The 22,277-nt window shown below is 35.5% G+C and overlaps 1 protein-coding gene and 1 non-coding gene across 2 annotated transcripts; one reads left to right on the top strand and one right to left on the bottom strand.

Annotated features, from left to right (window-relative positions):
- The first annotated feature begins 266 nt into the window (after positions 1 to 266).
- Positions 267 to 13,861, top strand: LOC115455703 (TBC1 domain family member 22B). The gene is made up of 4 exons (XM_030184372.2): positions 267 to 916; positions 8,041 to 8,253; positions 8,614 to 8,880; positions 9,674 to 13,861. Exons 1-4 carry the CDS (start codon positions 371 to 373, stop codon positions 10,079 to 10,081), a joined length of 1,434 nt encoding a protein of 477 aa, XP_030040232.1. The 5' UTR covers positions 267 to 370; the 3' UTR covers positions 10,082 to 13,861.
- A 5,537-nt stretch (positions 13,862 to 19,398) lies between these two features.
- Trnat-ugu lies at positions 19,399 to 19,471 on the bottom strand. The gene has a single exon. It is a non-coding gene; the product is annotated as a tRNA-Thr (tRNA).
- Between the last annotated feature and the right edge of the window lie 2,806 nt (positions 19,472 to 22,277).

The following is a 22,277-nucleotide window of genomic DNA, read 5'->3' as shown; positions in this document are numbered from 1 at the left end:
CTTACTTTCGTCTTGCCAGTATTGAGCTCGGATAACGTATCTATGTAATAAAAACATCTTAGCCAAAAGTTTACAACGTTGAACCGAATCACTGGATATTTTTTTAAAAGATGTCTATGGGCAGTTGTATGAACTATGATGTCTATACCGGTAAATTATTTAGCACAGGAAAACGTCCTTTTCTATCTTACTACATACTTTGTGGTGAGATAACAATATTTGCTTTGGTTAGTAAGCTAAATGGTACACTGGAACGCAATTTTTGCCATAATCATCGCGAATGATATGTCAACTGTCATATCAACAAATTTTCTTGTAATTTATTGTTTTCCAACAAAGTTATTTAGAATGTTCCAAACTATAGATTATTATGGAAAGTTACCAAGTCGAATATGACAAGAACGGCTTGTTACCAGACACGTTTTGGAGGACACCGCAACGCGCGTTACCGGGGAGACCTTGCCAGAGGGTCGGACAAGAAGAGGTTATGTCGGGGTCATCGTATCAGCAGTTCCAGGCATCCGTGAACGACGCCTGGGACTTGGGCGACGACGACATTATCTCGGGCATCGCGGAGACTAAAATATCGAAGGCCATATCGCAGACGGCGGCTTTAAACGTAATAAATTCTCATAGGAATAGTAGTAAGAATGTAAATAAAAGTGACGTAAAGGAGAGTGACGGTGTAAAGGGACGGGAGGAGGTGTCGGAAGTGCGTAAGAATGAAGTTCGTAAGGGCGGCGGGGCAGGGCTGCGGCACTACCCGGGGCGGCCGCGGCCCGTGCGCCCCTCGGCGCTGTCCTCGCGCGAGGAGAGCAGCGAGTCCAAGCTGGAGCGGTTCCAGCAGCTCCACGAGATCGCGGTTGTGAACTTGGACGAGCTCAAACAGATCAGCTGGTCTGGAATACCTGTCAAAGTGAGTTTTTTTTATTATTTAAATACTTAGCACAATTATTAGATAACATTTTCAATACAAACTGATAGTGAAGTATTTTTGTGTAACTGAAATGAAAAAATATTAGGTTTGATTGTAACTAAAAATCTACCATTACTTCAATTTACTCTACAGCAATTTCTGTATATTTTCTTAATTCTAATTTAAAATCATATATTGTACAAAACAATCACATATTCCTTTTATTTTATAGCTTTTGAAACTATAAACATCTCTGTATACAAAAGCATTTGAGTTTCTTACATAGTTGTGTTCTTACACATTAACTTATATCACTTATAAAGTTATTAACTTTTTTTTTTCTTCTCTCTCTGGCAAGGCGCAGTTTGCGCATCTGCCAATGTCAATGAAACTTATTAACTTATATCACATATTTCATACTATGAACCAAAGCAGTTTTGTGGATTGTACTAATAAATTTTATACACTGAAGATACAGTAGTGATTGAGGATGTATTATGGGCAGAGAATGCACTGGTTACTATTGATAGTAATAAAAACAGATAATTGTGGGACTTAAAATAAGAATCTCTCAAATTGCATCTCTGTGCCATATTACATTGGGTTTTATTTTCCATGGTACCTATTTCATTTCATCTTAAATTATTTCATATATCCATCCGCAAGTTGGTCAGTCAGCTTGGTAAATTTACTTCCAACACATTTGTATGTAAGTTGTATTCAAATACCCCAATATGATAAATTAATCATTTCTTATGTTGATATGAATGTTAGATATAGAAATAATTACAGTTTGCATATTTTATTGCATTTTTAAGTATTTTACATTTAACTTCCCAATGTTTCGAAGACTGCAGCCTTCATGGTCATGGGGAGTACTGAGGTTTAGGTTGTCTGAAAAGTCAATATCTACTATAATCAGGTGAATTCGCTACATATTCTTGGAGTTCGGTATCGTTCTTGTATAAAATTGGTTGAAACCCAAATACTAAGACCCGTTCCAGTCAATTAAAAGACTGAATGTACTGATTACAGGGTCATCGTTTGACTATTGCATATTATGAAACAATATTCACTCCGGTTTATACATATCTACCTACATTTTGTATAATAAAATTCTGGCAAAAATGAATATATAGAAAACCATTATAAAATCTAAAAAATAGCTTTATTTTAAAACATTTATTTAATTTATCCAAACAGTAGATCTTGATGTATTGAATTGTATTGATTTTCATGACAAGTAAACTGGGTGTTAGTAAATAATTTATTCTATTTTAAAATTATTCATGCAATTTGTTTATACACGTAAGCAATTGGAATTTATGTCATTACCACTGCCATAAATAATCTGAATGCTGGGGACACAGGATTTATTTAATAAACTGTTTGACATTTCTATAGCTCTGGATATAAAAGCCACTTTGTTTCAGCTTTACGTTTAAAACCGTTCAAAGTAGTCTATTTTCATGTCGTTACAATCTCACAATTTACAAACTGCAAAGAATTAAAGAACAAAGTTTAATAACCACCGTTTTCTATAGACAGTCCTATAGCTATTATTTCTAATATAGATTTTATAGTAATTTTTTTGGTTATTTAATGTGCTATCCAGTTTTATATTAAATACATCATAATCAGTGGTGCTGCTATCACCATATCAGGCTTATTAGTCATATGGGGCCAGTGAACTTTAGGGATCTCTCTGCCCATACTTACATAAAATTAATTGGGGACCCAAAAGTTGCACTCTACTGAAGGGCCTCCAACTAATCTACAAGGGCTTCTTTATGGCAAGCTATGCTACTGATCATAATATACAAATCTTTACTTCTATACTATTATAAGTATATAAAACTGAAGAGTTTGGTTTTTGAATATGCTAATGTCAAAAATTACTGGATTGAATTGAAAAAATCTTTTTGTGTGGGATAGCCTATTTATCAAGGAAGGCTATAGGCTATATAACATCACGCTATAACCAATAGGAGAGGAGCATCAATGCGAAATGTTGCATAAACGGGGAAAATGTATCCTCTTTCAGAGCTTCCGTTGTGTGCGCTGGATAAATAGTAAAAATTATGAAATTTTAAATATTTATAATATCACTCAATAGGGTATATCTAATAAGAAGAAATATTGTATACCTCTATGCTCACCAAAATTTTGTTGCTATGTTATCTCACAGTGATATAATATGTTACTATGTTCCCATATTATCTTTCCATGTCATTCATTGAGTGGTTTTGTTTCTGAGAAGTTGCCTTGAAATCGTCCTAAGCTTTGTTAAAACGTGTTACAGTCAAACTATGAATCATAGTCAAAGGGTGTAATGACTAATACAGGTATTTGTATTTTTGTGATCAGTTATTGTTTGTTCACTTTTAAAGCTTTGTTTAATGTTCAATCGATAATAATAATAACGCAGATACAACGTGCGATGACACAAAACAATTAAGCAGATTATTTTCTAACATATACAGTTACATGTAGTCACCCTTAGTGGCCTATGTTCTATATCCTATTAATAATTTTGACTTTGCCTTGGTGGCGTAGTTTTATCACGGTACGACTGCAGTGCTGACGCCTCGGGGTCAATCCCTGGGTCAGGCAAAGTGGTATTAGGTTTTTCTATTCAGTATCAACCTGGTGTCTGAAATTTGTGACCAATATGACAATAGGTTCGCCCGTTAACACAGCATGGGATGAAATACACATGTCAAAAAATGGGAACACTAGTTGCACCTATGCCTACCTTTTTGAGAGTAAATGCTTGATGTGTGTGTGTTTTTTTCAAACTTACAAAGTTTGTCTTTCAGTGGTGCATTCTATTATATAATACACAATCTTATCATATCTGTTTGTGTTGATATTTTTTATCAAGTGATCATTATCTGTGTTTATATGGATTTTGAAATGAATGTGTCACAAATTATAATTAATTTGTTGATTTTTTATTTCTTTGTAGATAGGGATGTGTATGTGGGTCATTGATTTTAATGAGTAACTGATTCTATCATGAAAACTTAACTCCAGAGGAATTGTCTGTGTACTGCTTAACATTAATAGGTTGTTACTATTAGAATATAACTGAAACAATAGAAAAATACCTAGTTTCTCATTTTTCTGCAACATTGTTTATTCTACGTCACGATAATTAGATTGTTGTCTCTCTATTATGTCAGCTCAATGGTGGAATTTTAGGTTCCATTTCGAGATAGGACAACCATTTTTTTTTTTAAATCATAATTTGCCTGGTTATGGAATTTGTGCGAGACATGCTCTTCCTACATTTATTCAAATACAATAATCTCTGCTGTGCCAAAATAAGATAAAAAATCTAACTATAAATACTAGAATTGTCTGTTGTAATGCTTTTTGTCGATTTCCTTTTTTTATTACTTTGTCGTATAACCAGATAACTTTTTTATCTTTACGTGGTAAATCTCGTCTCGCCAGCCGTTTGATCACCATACCCATTAAATAGTGTCACGTCATGCCGTTTGGATAGTTGTGCGTCGTTCGTGGCTACAATTCGATAGCCACTTGTAATTCAAAAGGCGATATGCGGTTTCTAGTTCAACAATGTCGGCCATTGTTTTAGATTTAGGGCGTATTCACACCTGGTTGTTAGTAGCTTTAATTTAGACATACCTTTAGATTTTAATGTTTATTTGCGAAGTGGAAGGTAGGAAAGCAAAGTAGGAAAGGTAGGTATGGGAACTAATGTATTTAACTACATTTCGTCGATTTTAATGCAATTTAAACTTGTGGATGGTGTTGTTTAGTCTTACAACTGTTTTTAATGAACGATCCCAATCTCAATCTTATATCCGATTCCGAGAATGAAACAATCAAAATGATTCATTTGTAAGGATGACAATAAAGCTTTGTTCTGATTGGTTCATTTTGAAAATCGTTCAATAAAAGCTATTGGGATCGTTATCGAGTCAGTCGGTAGACAACCGACTTTTTTTTTTGTCGTATAATATATTTTAATATAAGTGTTGAAAAGGTCGCATTATATGCTTATTTGTATTATAATAATGCGAAAGAAACTCTGTTACGCTTTCACAATTGAATCACTGAAACGATTTTGCTGAATTTTTGTATAGACCTAGTTTGAAACGTCGGGAAGGACATTGTATACTTTTTATCCCGGGAAAATACATAGCGGGATTTTATCCCGGAAAAACATTTTCACGGGGGAGGGGATCGTGGAAATGCTTATATTCATTCTCGAATAATTTGGTCGCTTAAAGAACAAGCAAGTAAGCAATGGGGTGACAAATATGACTGGGACAAACTAGTTTTCTTCAAACGATATTCCTATAGTTCATCATCCATGCTGTGAACCCCAAAACTGTCGTTGATGACCTACCCACTTATTAATAGACGTTATTTATCTAAGGATGGAGCATTGCTGTGACAACATGTTTGTTTCTCGGTGCTGACGGCACAGCAGCCTTCGCAGTGCGTAGACTGTTGTGATTGGCTAATATTGAGGTACAACTTGAATCTAGTTGGCTTTCCGATAAAAAAAAAGCTGAGAAACAGACTTATCACAGCAATGCTCCGTCCTTAGATAAATAACGTCTATGAATAAGGGGGTAAATGTTTACATATAGCGCGTAGTTAGATGGAAGGTAGCTAAGGGACGGTAAAATGCGCGCGGTGCGACCACGTCCTTACCTGCAGTATCACTTTACATTATAGTATCTGGTTTGCGACTAGTGCGGGCTGCATTGTTTTTTTCTCTCTTTATTTGTTTAGAGAATTTGAGTCTCTTAGGAGACTATGCCAGCCCCATAGTAAAAGAAACAATAGTACCAATCATTTTAAATTATTTACAACTTAGTATACACAAGGACAGCTGCGTCATATTGGGACTCTGAGAGAATACTCTGGAAGATGCCAATGTCCTTAAAGTTTATGTTATGAGTTTCAGTCCAGCTAACAATAATAGCCCTGTGCCCTTCCTGCACCTGTATTTATGGATAAAAACAAAGGAAAACATATGTTTACTTTGTGACTATACCATAATTAAATGTCAGCCCCTGATCTTGAATTTATGCGAGGTGGGTCAAAATCTGGAAAATGTCACCACCGCTCACCTACATTTTTACCTTTGTTATAATCGTCATGTCGGGCCCCGCGGAAAATAATTTGTGTTTAATGTACTCGACGTCTCAGTAGTCAGTTCTGTTAATGATGAGTTGTGTATCCTCGAAATTCACTGCCCGGGACATGAGCCCTGGCTTGCAGCCCCACGATTCGTAGCTGTTGAATGTTGTTAAAGTATACTACTAACTTCCGAAAGGATTTCGATAAAATGGCACAAATAGATCATATTATATAGGTAATATACAGGTATATGCTACTTCCTATTGATTTCTCATAAAAGTTTTTCAAGAGGAAGTACCCGCGAGTAATATAGTTACATTAAATCATTGTCACGATAGTCAAATACTGCGAATACAAATGACAACGTTGATAACTGAAAAGAGGGTAGTATACATTTCATTTTGACATTACCTAAATATACCTTATTTAGATAACCATAAACTATATAAGTTAACTGCGTAAAATCCTTGACCTTTGGTGACCCTTGGAACCTTTCCAGCAGAATTTGGCAATATATTCGCAAAACTCCGCTAATCTGGTTAGTGTCGACTTAACTGCGCCGTGACACGTGACGTCACCAGTCATAACTGGGTCAGATGTACAGTCATCCCCATAAATATCCGAACATATTCAAAACTTAAAAAAAAAAATATCTTTTGTTTTCTTTTTTTATTGCTTTGTATGACGAGACAAGCTTGCCGTTCGTCTGATGGTAAGCGATACGACCGCCCATAAACAGTAGAAACACCATCCAACACCTTGAGTTACAAAGTATTGTTTGGTATTCCACTGCGCTCGCCATCCGGAGACATGAGATGTTAAGTCTTATGTCCAGTAGTTACACTGGCTATAATGTCCTTCAAACCGGAATACAACAGTGACTACACACTGCTGTTTGGCGATAGAAATAGACATTGCGGTGGTACCTACCCAGGTAGACTCACATATGAAAGATCCACCACCAGTAGTTCTTATTATTTTTGTCTGTTTACAAAAATAAAATAAAAGAATTTTACTTTATTTCACATAAAGATTTTCTGGTGGTAAGATATATTTTATATTCGTCCGGATGGCGACCACCGAGGTTTAACAAGGTGTTTAAATCCGCTATAGTGCCCCATGGTAGTATCTGGCGTTCCGGGATCAGCTAGTTCAAACAGGCCGGCAGAATTGTGTCGACTGCCGAGTGGTAATCATCTTTGGTCAGACGACATTCTATTGAACCCCACTCCACCTACCACCAGGTGCAGTGGAGTAAATTAGCTGTGCAGATATAAAAAAAAATGTCTCAATCCAACTACATGTAACAATGCGATTTTAATTTTTGGATTTGATCAGACATTGCTTTTGTGGCTGACTGTACCTGTAGTATTACGTTTTTAGTTGCTTCAAGCAAGATAAATTTACTGCAGAGGAATATGGATGTTAAAAAGACATGTTATAATAATGAAAAATATAGTTCTGCGCTCATTAAACTCCAATGTAGAGTAGACGTAAGTCACACATGATATCAAACGATTTATAAAGCTTAGTTTTTACGATAGACTATGTGCCTAACTCCAGCTCTGAGAATCTAGTCCCGGATACAAACTGTAAGAAAAACCCACATAAAATGTCCGACTTGGAAACCAAAGCAAGGGTCTTCTGCTGTCTCTAGCTAGACTAAGACGACTGTCTTTATATAGGTTTTCAAAATTTATGAAAAATTACCTTTTACTGAGTGCATCAGAGGCGCAGTTGTTATACCTGCAGTGTACGACACCGCTTTGAGGTTATGGATTGGAATTCCAGGTCGGGCAAAGTGGCATTGGGTTTTCCTGCCCGAAATTTGGAATTTGTGCCCGATATTGCGTGAAGCTCGCCCCCTATCTCATCAAGGGACGAAGCACACGTTGTGAAAAGTGGGTGACCTTGGTGCACCTCCTTTAGGCGATAAAGACGTGATGCGTGTTGTATTTGTACTCTACAATTTCCAAAATCTAAACCTTTAAATTCTACAGGCACGAGCAGTAACATGGCGTCTCCTAGCCGGCTACCTGCCAGCGAACTCCGAACGTCGAGCGGAGACTTTGGAGCGAAAGAGAGCCGACTACAAACACCTGGTGCGACAGTACTACGAGTCAGAGAGGGATGACGATACGTACAGACAAATACACATAGACATACCGCGCATGAGTCCCCTGGTCGCGTTGTTTCAGCAGCATACTGTCCAGGTGAGTAACTATGGACAGGGTAATGATTCAACTGGACTTAATGGTAAGTGGAGCAACCAAATAGAGTATCAATAAGGAGTTTTCCCCTGCCGGTTGATTACGCTTGTTAAAAACAGTACACAGGCTATTATCGGTATGCGAGACGCTTGCCTGGGTCACTAGCGAGTTGTGTTTGTACGATGGTAGTTATCCAGGGTAATGAAAATAACCTACCACCGGCCAATTTTTTTTATTAGATATATAAAGAAATTGGTTTTGTGTAATTAATAGTAAAAAGAACGCAAATAATCATATTCTATTGCAGCTGGTTTTGATGTTTTGTAGCTGCATTCAAAATCTAATAAACATATATCTTTTCAGGTGATGTTTGAGCGAATCCTGTATATCTGGGCGATCAGGCATCCAGCGTCAGGGTACGTGCAAGGCATTAACGACCTCGTGACGCCGTTCTTCATGGTGTTCCTGCAGGAGGCCGCGCCAGGGGAAGAATTGGACAATTATCCTTTAGACAAACTCACAGAGGAACAACGGGACATAATAGAAGCGGATTCATTCTGGTGCCTGTCCAAGTTCCTGGATAGCATACAGGATAATTACATATTTGCTCAGTTAGGAATACAGTATAAGGTTAGTATGACGCCAGACTACTGATAATAAAGGTTCCAGAGGAAAGAAAAATATTATTATTACTATACTATAGCTATTAATTAATTTGTGTTACAGCAACGATCTATATAAGACGGTAATTACTACATTGAAATAAAATTCGTAAATGCAATTCAATAATCAATATTGTTTAAAAAACATGAAAATATTTTTTTTTATCAGCTGATAAGACCGTTCATTACTGCTTGCGAGTTGTGATAACGCTACTTTGTGTGCCAAATTTGGAAACATTAAAACATTACTTTGCACAGTCAAAAAGTAAATAATAAACACAGATTATTTTCTCCTAGTTTGTCTGTGATGTTCGAAGGGAGACTGTTGTAATGAAGAAGTTCCGTAGTTTATTTATTTTCGCGACAGCTCGATCTGACCTTCCATAAGAATGTCGTTTGCAACGTGTTCATTATAATTCAGTAATTACATTTTCCTTTTGCGCGTAATATTATCGCTTCTTGGTAAACATAATAAATGTTTTACAAATACTATTGTGTTGTTAGTTATTTATACGCACAACCTGTGCCAGCTCGGAGTCTGGAATCGTGCCCCGTAAATGGCAAGAGATTCTCTCCCAATTCATGATCATCATCTCAGCCACAGGAAGTCCACTGCTGAACATAGGCCTCCCCCAAGGATCTCCACGTCGTCTCTCCCAATTACCTAGGTCCAAATAAAGCTAAAATGTGATAAAACCTCTGCCTATAATTTAAAAGGATATGCTATATATGTAGAATTCATATTTTACTTGTAATTCCAGGTGAATCAACTAAAGGAGCTAATACGGCGCATCGACTTACCATTACACGAACACCTGCAGAGCCACGGGGTTGATTACTTGCAGTTCTCATTCCGCTGGATGAACAACCTGCTGACCAGGGAAATTCCTCTCCCCTGCACCATTCGCCTGTGGGACACTTACCTGGCAGAGTCAGACGGGTTCGCGATATTCCAGTTGTACGTGTGTGCTGCCTTCCTACTCCATTGGAGAGAGAGGTTGATGTTAGAAAGGGACTTCCAAGGCTTAATGATACTCTTACAAAACGTCCCCACTCAAAACTGGACGGATTCTAACATAAGCGTACTTGTTGCGGAAGCTTATAGGTTGAAATTCGCGTTTGCTGACGCTCCTAATCATTTACAAAGCGCTGGAAAGTCGGATAGATGACCTGGGAGTGCATCGCGGAACGTCTAAGGCTTAAATAACACCTGCTTGTTTGATCCAATGTTGGCACAATTTCGCTTATGCCGGTTGTATTATTTTTTATGTTGGCCGTACTTTGATGCGATGTGGGTACAATAAGAAACCACCCTTTTATTTGTGAAATGAATTAAAGATTCGATTAAAAATGTGTCATATCGCCTTAGTGTAGAGTTTAAACTACATCGATTAAGAGGTTAAGATAAACTGCGGTTTCGTCCGCGGCTGTTGTGCTGACCGTACGGATCTGGCAGGGTAATTTATATTTTGTGCCGGTCCTGCGCGTGCGGTGGTGTAACTTCAGAAAAGGCTCGGGTACCATAAACCATGAATTTTAATAAGCAATTATATAACAAAAATACGTTTTTATATATTTAAGGCTTTTTTCGACATTAAGTAAATCTGTGGTCGCAAGTTTGCAATACTAAAACGAACTATAAATTCTGAAAAATATATTTCTGTAGCATAAAGCCTCCGTTGTTACGCCGCACCACGCGAGACAGCCATGCAATTCACTTTATAACAATTATGGCAAAATACAGTATACTATGACGTGGCAGTTTGACAGTTCTCAATGTCATTTAAATTCCATTAATCTATTGTTTTTGCTATTTGTTCTATGATATAACTCAGAGACACGAGGTTAAAAAGTATTTAAGTCACGAAAAACTTTTAAAAAAATTACTTATGAAGTTATAAAAAACAAAAAAGTAAATAAAAAATTTTAGGTTGTTTAAGGTTAAAAGTAACCTTTATTATTTAACTATAGAAAAAAGTTCAGGCGCGGTTCCAGAGGGTGGGTTTTTTGGCCCCCCAGATCCATAAATTCGATGTAATTAATAAGAAAAATTTTACTCACTGCACTAAATTTAATAAAAAATGATTATCTTTTTTATGAAAAATGTACTCCTCGCTTCCAAAAAACACGAAGCTAAAACATGGATCCGGGCCTGTGCGGAACAATATAAAAAAAAAACTTAAAAAAAAGATAACATTTCAAATGTAATTTCGACTAAATATTGTTTGGTGTTAAGTTACTTTTCCTTTAAAATATTTTTCGGTTACTATACAAATGCCATTCAGACCCCAGCGAATTTAATAAATGACGTATTAATTATTTTTGTTTAATGTATCAAATATTATGTTCTTTAAGAGGTTTTTTGTTCCAGTCTCTATGCTTCCTTATACATAGGGCCGGCCTTGTGTAATCCATAAGTGGCCCCTTTAATTTAGCAAATGATGAAATGGGGAAAATATATTTTGTTTCCTAATATATTTGTGTAGAAAGGGTAAAATATCGTTTGACGTGATTATACGTTTTCAAAGAATTCAAGATGGCGTAGATTTCGCGCGATTTTACGGAACAACAGCAAAAATATTTAAAAAGTTGTATAATTTTAAATTGTAAAATGTAGGTATATATTGTAACTCTGACTTTGCGGATGAACAACACCTCAGTCCCGCCGTGACCATGAAGGCTGCAAAGTCTTCGAAACGTCGGGAGAAAATTATAATATAAAAAACCACGATAAAATAGTTTATTTTAATGCAATATGTTTATTCATTATGGTTACAAGACGGTGTGGTTTCGCGTATCTGTTTTTATATTGTTACATCTCAGATCAGTCAGGGCCCTTATTCTGTATGATAGTGTAAACGCGTAACGCGGCTGTGTCATGTTATCTTCGAGAAATGTGCGTGGAATAGTATTCTGTAAGCCAAATTTCTATAGTCCTAAACATGATGCGTTGTGTTACGTGCTTGTTACACACTGTCACAATAACGTGCGGGATAGAGAATAAGGCCCCAGATCATGCAGTGCCCATTGGCTATGACAATGTATATTCTTACATGAAATATAAAAAACATATAAATCAGTTGCAATGTTCTTAATTATGGTTGAAGTATGCTGTTATGTATAACTATGTAAATTTTATAGGAGAGTTCTCAAAACTGCCGCGTCGGTCGGGTGGCGCTCTAATCGCCATATGTTTTGCTATATAAAGGGCCTAATGTAGAATATTTTTTGATACAACTTGCAGATAATGTAAACAAATATTTATATTAAGGCGAATGCGTACGTCTTTCTGCCGCAATTTTTTCGCTAGATGGCATTGAAGTCATAAATATTTTTTTTTAAATTATGTCCAAAATACTATGTTTCTATAAAAATGTTTGCTATATGCTAAAAGTACATACTATGCTACAAACAAAATGTATGAAAAATGGGCCTTACGCATCAACCTTCACTTATTTACATTTATACATTTAAAATTCTTCCGTTGCGACAAATGCCATTTGGCCTACTTACAAATAAATTGGCATCCCATGATGGGCATGAATAAATTAACTGGTTTTCAATTGCTTATAATTGGAACTTACATTTGACATTTTCATAAGGTCTTATTTTCAGCTCTATCTTTGGACATAGACCTTTCGTAAGATGAGTTTGGGTCGCCACGATGAGTTTATACTAGTTCGTAGACTTCATAAATGAAATTGTTGTAGAAAACTTTGGATTATGTTGTTGTCCCACCGTAAAAATAAACTCATATTGTAATAAAACGTAAATTTGTGTACATTATCTCCAAGTTATATCGAGAAATAATGTAAGTTGTTTTGTTTATAAGCGTTTTCAGATTTTAGCTTAGCTCTCGGTTTGAGCAGCTTGTTGATCTGAACATCTTGGTGTTGTAAAACTTAATATAATCACAATAGAACCTCTGACAATATGATTGATCGTACGAAACGCAATATTTAAGTCCGTTTTTTTCTTCATTGGGTCACAACCTGTTTTGATTAAGACTTCACAATATGTTCCGATTGTAGAGACGCGACGGGAACCGAAATGCTATTAAAATTATGAATTTTATGAGTATTACAATACCAGGATGACATTTTTGACCCTTTCTCTGCGGTCGACGTCCTATCACGTCATGCCGTCACATGCTCGACGTTTTATTCCGTCTTAAACACGCCATATAAATTAGCGTCCTTCAGGAAACTTTACATTTTCAATATTGATATTAAGATCTTTGTTGGTTCAATTTTAGTATATTGATCGTGTAAGGTTTGCCTAATGTTATGGTTAATAAATCCGCACTGAAAGGGCAAGGAAGGATACACTATACTTAAGGTTAATGCAGTATTTTACAAGTTTTTATAAAAACGCGGAAAACTGAAAGATGCATATCCAGTTATAGAATGCAAATATATCTATTATTTCCTTCTCTACTCCATCACTTAGAGCTTGTATAGTTATGTGGCAAAAATTTGGTAAAGTAAAATACTCATTCAGCTATATTCGTTATGAGATATTAAACTAAATCATAAATTTGATTATGGATTATATCTAATGGTAGCTGCCAGGGTAAAGTTTATATTGGGATGTCTTCTGCCGGATATCTTGGTAGATCATTATTTATTCCAACGATATTTAGTCACGATACAATTTTTCACAAGCGAAATATGTACTCATGATGGTTGTTGAACGACTGAACAATATTTTGCAACGTGTCAATGTTATACCATCTTGACAACAGTGGTTGAGGGTACGAAGATTACTAATTTTAAAGCAAAGGTTAATAGACATTTTGTTAATAATAATTGTTGTTAAAATATTATTAAGTATGGTGTATCCGTGTATGTTTTTGTTCGTTTTCTTTTGTGACCCAATTTATTAAATATTCGATTTTATTATTGTGTTATTTTACTTAGATAATTATTACATTATACATAATATATTTATGGAAGTGTTTTATTTCATTGGCTATACTGCGTAAAATAAAATATTAAATAAAGTAAAGTAAAGGAACACAAAGGAACATTTTATACGTAAGTATATGTTTCGACTGACTCGTGTCTCTCGTGTTTACTGACGGAGCCTCGGTGACTGACGTGCTATCACGTTCTTATACAATTTGCTAGTACCGATATTTTTTATCGTCATAGCACGGTCTTAACAGAATCTGTACTACAAACGAAATTTATACATTACAATAATAAATTTAAAACAAAGTATTATTACAATAACTTGAATGTCGTACAATACTTAGCTCGAAAGATTTGTACCAAATAAAAGACCTTATTTGAAGAAATATCACACATAAAGTAATTTATAAATAATACCTACTTTTTAAATACATTTGTATTTTTTATTGTCAGTCTTCTCTAATCCAATCAAACAATAATCCAAAATGTATTGAAAAGACCATAATATAGATAATACTACAGGAAAAAAGTATAATGTATAATAAAAAATACAGCGGTACGTATTTGATGCTCGGTTATTTATTTCCTAAATAACAAGAACAGTGTCTAAAATAAAATTCTTTTAATATTCATGCCCCCATGTATGACGCCAATTGATTTTTGGAAATTAGGTAAGTAAGTATTAGGAAAATGTTTATTAATCAAATTTGTAAAATAAGTGTTTCCATTTCGAATGACTGCGTTTAATAAAGAACAATAATATTATAAGATGATAAAACAACGTAAATGAACAGTAGGTATGTATTTAAACCATCATTTGACAACACAAATATTTAATTTTCAATTTTATTTCGAACAAAATCACAGTCACTAAAAAACCGAACATGTTCTTCCCACGGGTCGTCGGTCTCTTCCCAATCTTTAATTCCCCCACCACAGTAAAAACAAATAGTTTTGTCATCATCGCCCGTGTAGAACAGCCCAGCATCTGCAAGATCCTCAGGTTTCTGGCGTTTATGGGACGGCCAACCACTAAAACTGAGTAGTCGTGACGATTTTGAACTGTATTCTGGAAACTGAGGTGAGAGTAAACAAGTTGACTGTATGGTCGTGGATTCCTCTGCCTCTGTTGGGTCAAATTTTTGCATAGAGTGTTGTTCGGAACTGACTGTTAAATCATGAACATTTTCATCTTTGTTTGGCGTCTTTTGCCCTTGATCTTCTGGCGAAGGCATGGACCCTTTTTCCGTAAATGTTTCATTTTCTTTTAAATTATGTCGACTCATCTCGTCTTTAGACTATCAGTGACTCTTTTACAGTGGTTATATTCTCTTTGTTTTACAGTAATTTGTTTAGATATATTTAAATCCCCCACTAGTTCCACCACAATGATTCACAGAACAAAAGTCTTGACTATCACAATCACAACACGCGTCATCTGCCCTAGAATGAGAGTTCGTTGTTTTCCACTATCATATATAGTATACTTATACCTCTAGTTATAAAATATTCGTATGAAGTTATAAACACGAAACTTGATAAAAATGACTGCCCTCTTACATCCGCTAAACTGTGAATCATCTATTTACTTGTATTATCCCACTCTATTCAATGGACCAATCGCTAAGGAGATGTTATTACAAATGATAGACCTTAGAAAAACGAAGAAATCAAACAAAATATACAAACTGGCGTGTAGTTTTTAGTGACAGTATAATAATTTAAGCCATAAATTATTCACAATCATCACGAAATTCCTTTTTCTTTCGTTTTTTAAATTCTAAAAATATCAATTTAACTTTCTCGTAAATTTGCCACATTGCTATAAAATTTTGTCAGGCGTATATACCAAAATGGGCGCGACTTTTCGCTGGCAACACTGACCTCTTGCACTTGCGCACCACGAGGCCGCGACCTTGACCTAGAACTTGATTTTGTCAAGCGCATGACCTTCGTAGCCGTATTCCTGCGTTTCCGATGTAAATCAAAGCTTACAACTATCGGACATTTAAGATCGTAATAGTTTCCATATAAAATACGTGTGCATGTGGTGAATTGTGCTGATTACAACGCTCAAATAAGAGAAAAAGAGGTACGGTTACGTCTTACATGTCTATAGGTATGTTAAATTGGACAAACTGATTAATTCTGCAGTCAATGACTGACGTACCATTTCGTGTTTACGACTTATTTATTTTGGCTGTAATATAGTACCCATACTACTGCTGTTAGGAATATTATTATGTTAATACACATATAACTGAATATTCAGACGTATGTAAGACAACAATTAACGCGTAACAAACAACCGTGTTGAATGTATATTATGCTATGTTTTTTATTTTGTAAAAAATATATACAAAATAAAAAACATTCTATCGTACACAATTATTGTGCTATATCTACCTTTGGCACGATACAAGTCATTGACCACAGTACCTAGTCCTACATACTTACATAGTCTTAAATTAACAAATCGTGTAAAACATAGAAATATGTAAAAATACGTAGAAAGTTACAAAGCCACCAATTCCCAGGACAGGTTGACGTCGAGGAGGTGGCAGTAAAAACTACGCCCAATCTTTTAGATCTTTACTGGTGGCAGGTTTCTTGTATGCGAGGGGCGATCCGAGTGGGTACCAACGCTGTGTTTATTTCTGTCGTCAAGCAGCAGTGTTCGAGCATTGTTGTGTTCTAGTTTATATTAGCCAGTGTATTTACTGGGTTTTATGGTCGTATTGGGGGAGGGGGGAGGGGTTGGGTAGGCTTCAATCGCCTCGTTATTAAATTGGTTTAATTAACAATTGATTGGCTTTTAAACTTTTTAAGGCTACAACCTATTTTTTTTTTAAATGAAGACGTATGTCCTCTATGCATGGTTGCTTATTTTTTTTAACAGACAATTCCTTTCCTCCCCCGTACTAAAACCAGGCTACGCCCGTGCTGGGCATTATGAGACTTACAATCTACGTCGCAGGGTGCGGAGCTCAGCGTAATGTCACGCAGTAAGTAGTCTGTAATTCAAAATTCGACATGGTGTCGTTACTGTTTATGGACGGGGGTATCGCTTACTTACTATCGGGTGAGCGGCAGTACAGTTATCGACGGTCATTTAGAGAAAAAAACTTATACAATATTATATGCACTTGCGTAGAAAGGGTATTTGGATGTCTGGAAATACATAAATCAATAAATACCTCGTACCCTACAAAAGACAATATAGTATCAAAGTAAGTTAAAATACTACATAAAAAAAATTACAACGCGCTGTCACTTCGCGTTACATTGGTTTGCCATGAGACAATGGGTCTCTTACTTCCAGCAAGGGAACGAAAAAATTACCCTTTTTAGTGTACCTGGACTTTTTACCCCGATTATAGGGTCCTCATTTTTTTTTTTATTGATTTAAATGATGAGACGAGCTTGGTGTTCGCCTGATAGTAAGCGATACGACCGCCCCATAAACAGTAGAAACTCCATCCAACACTTTGAATTACTAAGTATTGTTTGGTATTCTATTGCGCTCACCATCCTGAGACATGAGATGTTAAGTCTTATTATGTCCCGTAGTTACACTGGCTACAATGCCCAGCAAACCGGAACACAACAGTGACTACACAGTGCTGCTTGGCGGCAGAAATAGACATTGCGGTGGTAAGTACCTACCCAGGCGATCTCTCACATATGAGAGATCTACCACCACCCTCATTACCAGGTTTTCGGTCTTCCGGGGCGCCAGGTTTTAAACAGGGCGGCACAGGATCGAACTCATATTCTCGATACATCTATATACTTATATAAAACTAAGACGGGTTTGTTACAACACATAACTCGAGATCTGCTGAACCAATTTTCATGGTTATTGATTCGTTGGATTTGGCTCCGCCCCGAATAGCAGAATACATCTTAAAAACAATGAAAACTCGATATGTGTAATAATACTTAATCATTTCAATAAATGCTCATTTTTGTTTATTACATGTCAAACATTTGTTGTCCAATCCTGTCAAATACTGTAACAACTATTCATGTGTGCGTTCAGAAATTTATTTTGTGTATAATGTCTCGAAAGTTTAGGTACTGTTATATTTGTTTGTTTTAGACATTAATTTGTGTAAATTAAGGTCAGGTGGGGCAAGTGCGCCGACGGGGTAAGTGCACCTACCCTAAAAAAATCGAGAACTATTGATGTTATACAATTACCGCATTCTTACATCTATGCTACTAACTGAAATACAGTTCCACTAAAAAACATAAATGGCTATGTTCATTTTAATACGATTTATTCGCCATTTTATTTTAAGTGTCATTTAGACCTGTAAACCGAGATGACTCCGTGAAAGATAACATCAAATATTTCAAGATATATAACATATTTCTGTAAACCAGTAAGGTGAATACATATGTTTAAACCTTTTATTTTAACTTCCTGCCTGAATTTTATTTATATATACTCAAATAAATGATTTTTTAGCAATGCGAAAAAATGTACCTAAAAATTGTCGAGTAGGGCAAGTGCGCCACAGTTAATAGTCGTATGGCGCACTTGCCCCTGATCCATATATAACCAACCTTTTTGAGAATAAGTTTTACTAATATGAATTATTATTATTAAAATGTTATACTTAACAGCAGAATTTTTTTGTACTCAAGGTATTTCGTTTTGAGCCGACTTAAATAAAAGGGCGTATTAGTTAATTCGTTTTTACAAAAGAAAAACTGAAATATCTTGGTCTAGAGCAACTTTACGTGAATAGGTTGCTGTTCGATCAGGCACGTTATCTGGATATAATGCAGCTAAAACATATCAAATGTCATAAGGCCAAATTCTAAGTAATTGAGTTATAACGCATTCAAAATTGTTAATTCCTAAATTTTTGTATGTTTTTTTTAGTTTTAGAAATAAAATGGATTTTATATATAGGGCTAACATTTTTTTATTCCAACATAATATCCGCACACAATCCTCTAACATAGCAAAAAATTATAAATCAATAAAAATTCTGAAATGTTTTCAAGCCCTGATTTACATATATATGGCGCACTTACCCCGAATTTGATTTGACAGCCATAGTTTGTTATAATATTGATTGATTAAAAATTATCCAAGAGCGATGCGTGTAAAACTTATTTCTCTATGGACTAAAGTGAGTGTTTTCTTTATAATGTTTCATATTGGCGTTTTTTTTTACACAGGCGCACTTACCCCATTTCCGGAGGCAAGTGCGCCTACTACCATTTTTTTGTTACTTTGAGCAAAATATTATTAATTTATGGTCCGATTTCCTTGAATGGCTATAGGTTGTTATCACAAAATACCAAATATTCTTAAATTAATAAAATTATATTCTTAAGTCAGCACAAAAAGAAATTATTTTGCATTGAATCCAGCTATGAAAATTTTATGGCGCACTTCCCCCGACTGACCTTATTTATTTATTATTAAATTTTTTAGAAAAAAAAAACCATACACATATTAGCTGTAAATGGTAAGAGAGGGAAAGGAATGGGGTAGAGTAGAGAGGGAACATCTCGAATAGAAGTGTATAGACAAATCGAGAAAAATCCAAAATAGCTCGGACCGGGACTCGAACCCGGGACCTTTTGATTACAAGTCAACTGCTCTTCCTTCTGAGCTATCCGAGTTACTTTAGATTCACATTCGTTTTGTCTATATCTATTATCGAGCCACACCGTCCATCATACGGCAGTACACCATACGCATATTAGCTGTAAATGGTAAGAGAGGGAAAGGAATAAGGTGGAGGAGAGAGGGACCACATCTCGAATAGAAGTGTATAGACAAATCGAGAAAAATCTAAAATAGCTCGGAATAATACCTAAAATGTATTCTACAGGTTAACAAAAGTGTAAATGTCTTTTTATATGATAAGCTATTGTCTATGTCTCGAAAGTTCAGGCACTGTTATTATGTTTGGTGATTTTATGTGGTTTTGTGCGAGTGCATATTCAGTATTACTATTAATAACAATGCCGCGTCCTAGAAGATCTAATCTTTCCCAGCGGAGCCGTAATGCAATTAGGCAACGGAATATCGCGAGTCAATTATCTGATGAAGAACGAGAAATTGCACGAGAAGAGCGTCGCGTTAGTATGGAGCAAAGAAGGGCCTTAATTCGTGCTTCTCAAACACAAGAGCAAAGAGAGGCAGCCCGTCAAACGGCTAGGTTAGAAACGAGAAATCTTCGAGCTTATCGTTCAGATGAACAGAGGAATAATCTTCGAAGTACAAGAAGAAATGGTTCAAGTATTGATTTGAATCGAGCAGCGTTTCTATATGATTGCACCATCGACTACAGCTTGCATCGTTTAGTTTGCATTGGTCCAATGGACGTTGTTTGCCAGCATTATGATTTGATTCTTTTTCTATAGCTCTATGCCAAGTCTGTCCAATCCCAGGTCCACCAACGCATTTGCATTTTACCGCCAAAAGTAATCCGCTATGTAATACCCGCCATACATTGCAAAATTAGTAGCTCAAAAACCTCTACGGAGATCTCATTAATTAACATTTTTGTCATCAATTCAATTAAGCTATCTGAGGATTAAAACTTATATAGCTCAAAATATATATATTTTTTATTTTATACCATTATGACTATAAATATATACTGATATCTGGCCCGCAGGCTTGCAGACGGGACTAGAATACAATATTGAGCCCACTTCCAATATTAGTTGGACAGCCTTCCTCTATGTAGTAGTTTTAAGAAGTATGACAGTTGTCACAAAAGTAGCTGAACAAATGCAAAACTGCAAAACGCTTGTGCATATTAACTTCAATTGAAATATTATATTTATTAATCTGAAATTAAGTAAACTTTTTAAATTATTTTAGTATTTAAAGGCGATTTGATTTAAATTTGTTTATTTACTTTTTTGGCTGTCTATACCCACAGAAAGTTAGGTTAACTTTCAGGCTTGGTATCTGCGCTACATTAGTTCATCGCTCTGTTTATTGAAGAATAAACAATATTCTATATTTAAATGTGTGTAGGAAAACAAACATGTTGCACGTGTTCTATCAACTACTGCGGTTTTCCTTCCATGGAGATAAAAATTAATCCAAGCATGAAATAATTAACATAGAATTCCTAAAGTATTACTAACGTATTATTGTAGATACGTAAAAATTGTGACTACCTTATGCGTGTGGTCATTTGTTATTTTAAAATACTTCCTTCCCCGTGGTAATGTTGTTAATAACATAGTATTTGTAAATGCATAATTTAAATACTTAATACTTCTAAACAAATACACCTCATACCTGAAAATTGTAAAGGAAAGTTAGATTTCAGTCTTTCGATACGTCAAAAATTTATTTAAATTATTTTTAATTAATGAATAACATAATCAGTGATTTTTCGTACTTTACCTAAGGAAGTCTGATTAATTACTTACATATATGGCTTATATCTAATTTATTGGCAAGGAGATATTTGCTTTACTCCGTATTATTTTGAAAATCTAGATTTCCAGAATATACTTATTAATATAATTTTATTATAATACTAGCTTCCGCCCTCAGCTTCGCCCGCGTGGATTTCGGACTTCAAAAATGGAGGAGGTGCTCAATTTGTCGGGATGTTTTTTTAATGTATGGTGGTATGCAGGTGGTCCGATTGTCCGGTCAGAGTCTGATGATGGCATCCTGGTGAAATCGAAGGAAGCATATAGCATGATTCAGTATTCACGCGTGATAGCTTATTATTAGCGTATTTCATGTATAACTTTGGTGTTTCTATACCGATTTCTATGATTCGTTTTTTATGGAATATTTAATAATGTTAACTTTTTTAATTAGGGATGACTGAGAGTGTTATAAACGTAAGAGTAGACAAATATAATGAGAAAGCTTTGAACTGCTAAGCTATCGGGAGTTACACGTGTTATTGTGAGTCAACCATAAAAGATAGACATATGCTGTCGTGGGATATTTTTTACATAATTTTAAGGACAACATTTCCGTCATACATGATTTCTGTGTAGCTTTAACCATTAAGGTTGCACACGCGACGGAAGCTTAAAAAATGGAGTAACTTCTTCCGTTTTCCCAACATTTCCCTTCACTGCTCTGCTCCTATTAATTGTAGCGTGATGAAAAGTATACTATAACCAGCACAGGAGTATGACAAATAATTGTACCAAGTTTCGTCATAATAAAGTTATAATTATATATAAAGAATTTCTTTCTATATAATTATATATAAAGAAAACATCGTCAGGAAACCAGGATATACCTTAGAAGTTCTCTATAAGAATTTTGAGGGTATGTAAAGTATACTAAGCCGCACTAGGCCAGCGTGGTGGACTAAGGCCTAATCCCTCTCAGTAGTAGAGGAGGCCCGTGCCCAGTAGTGGAACAGTATATAATACAGGGGTGATGTTATTATTATTGCGTAAAGAACATAACAACAGGCAAACATGTTTC

Source organism: Manduca sexta, chromosome 9 (genome assembly GCF_014839805.1).
Source record: "Manduca sexta isolate Smith_Timp_Sample1 chromosome 9, JHU_Msex_v1.0, whole genome shotgun sequence".
Taxonomy (NCBI): Eukaryota; Metazoa; Arthropoda; class Insecta; order Lepidoptera; family Sphingidae; genus Manduca; species Manduca sexta.
This window is presented reverse-complemented; position numbering and strand designations above follow the sequence as displayed.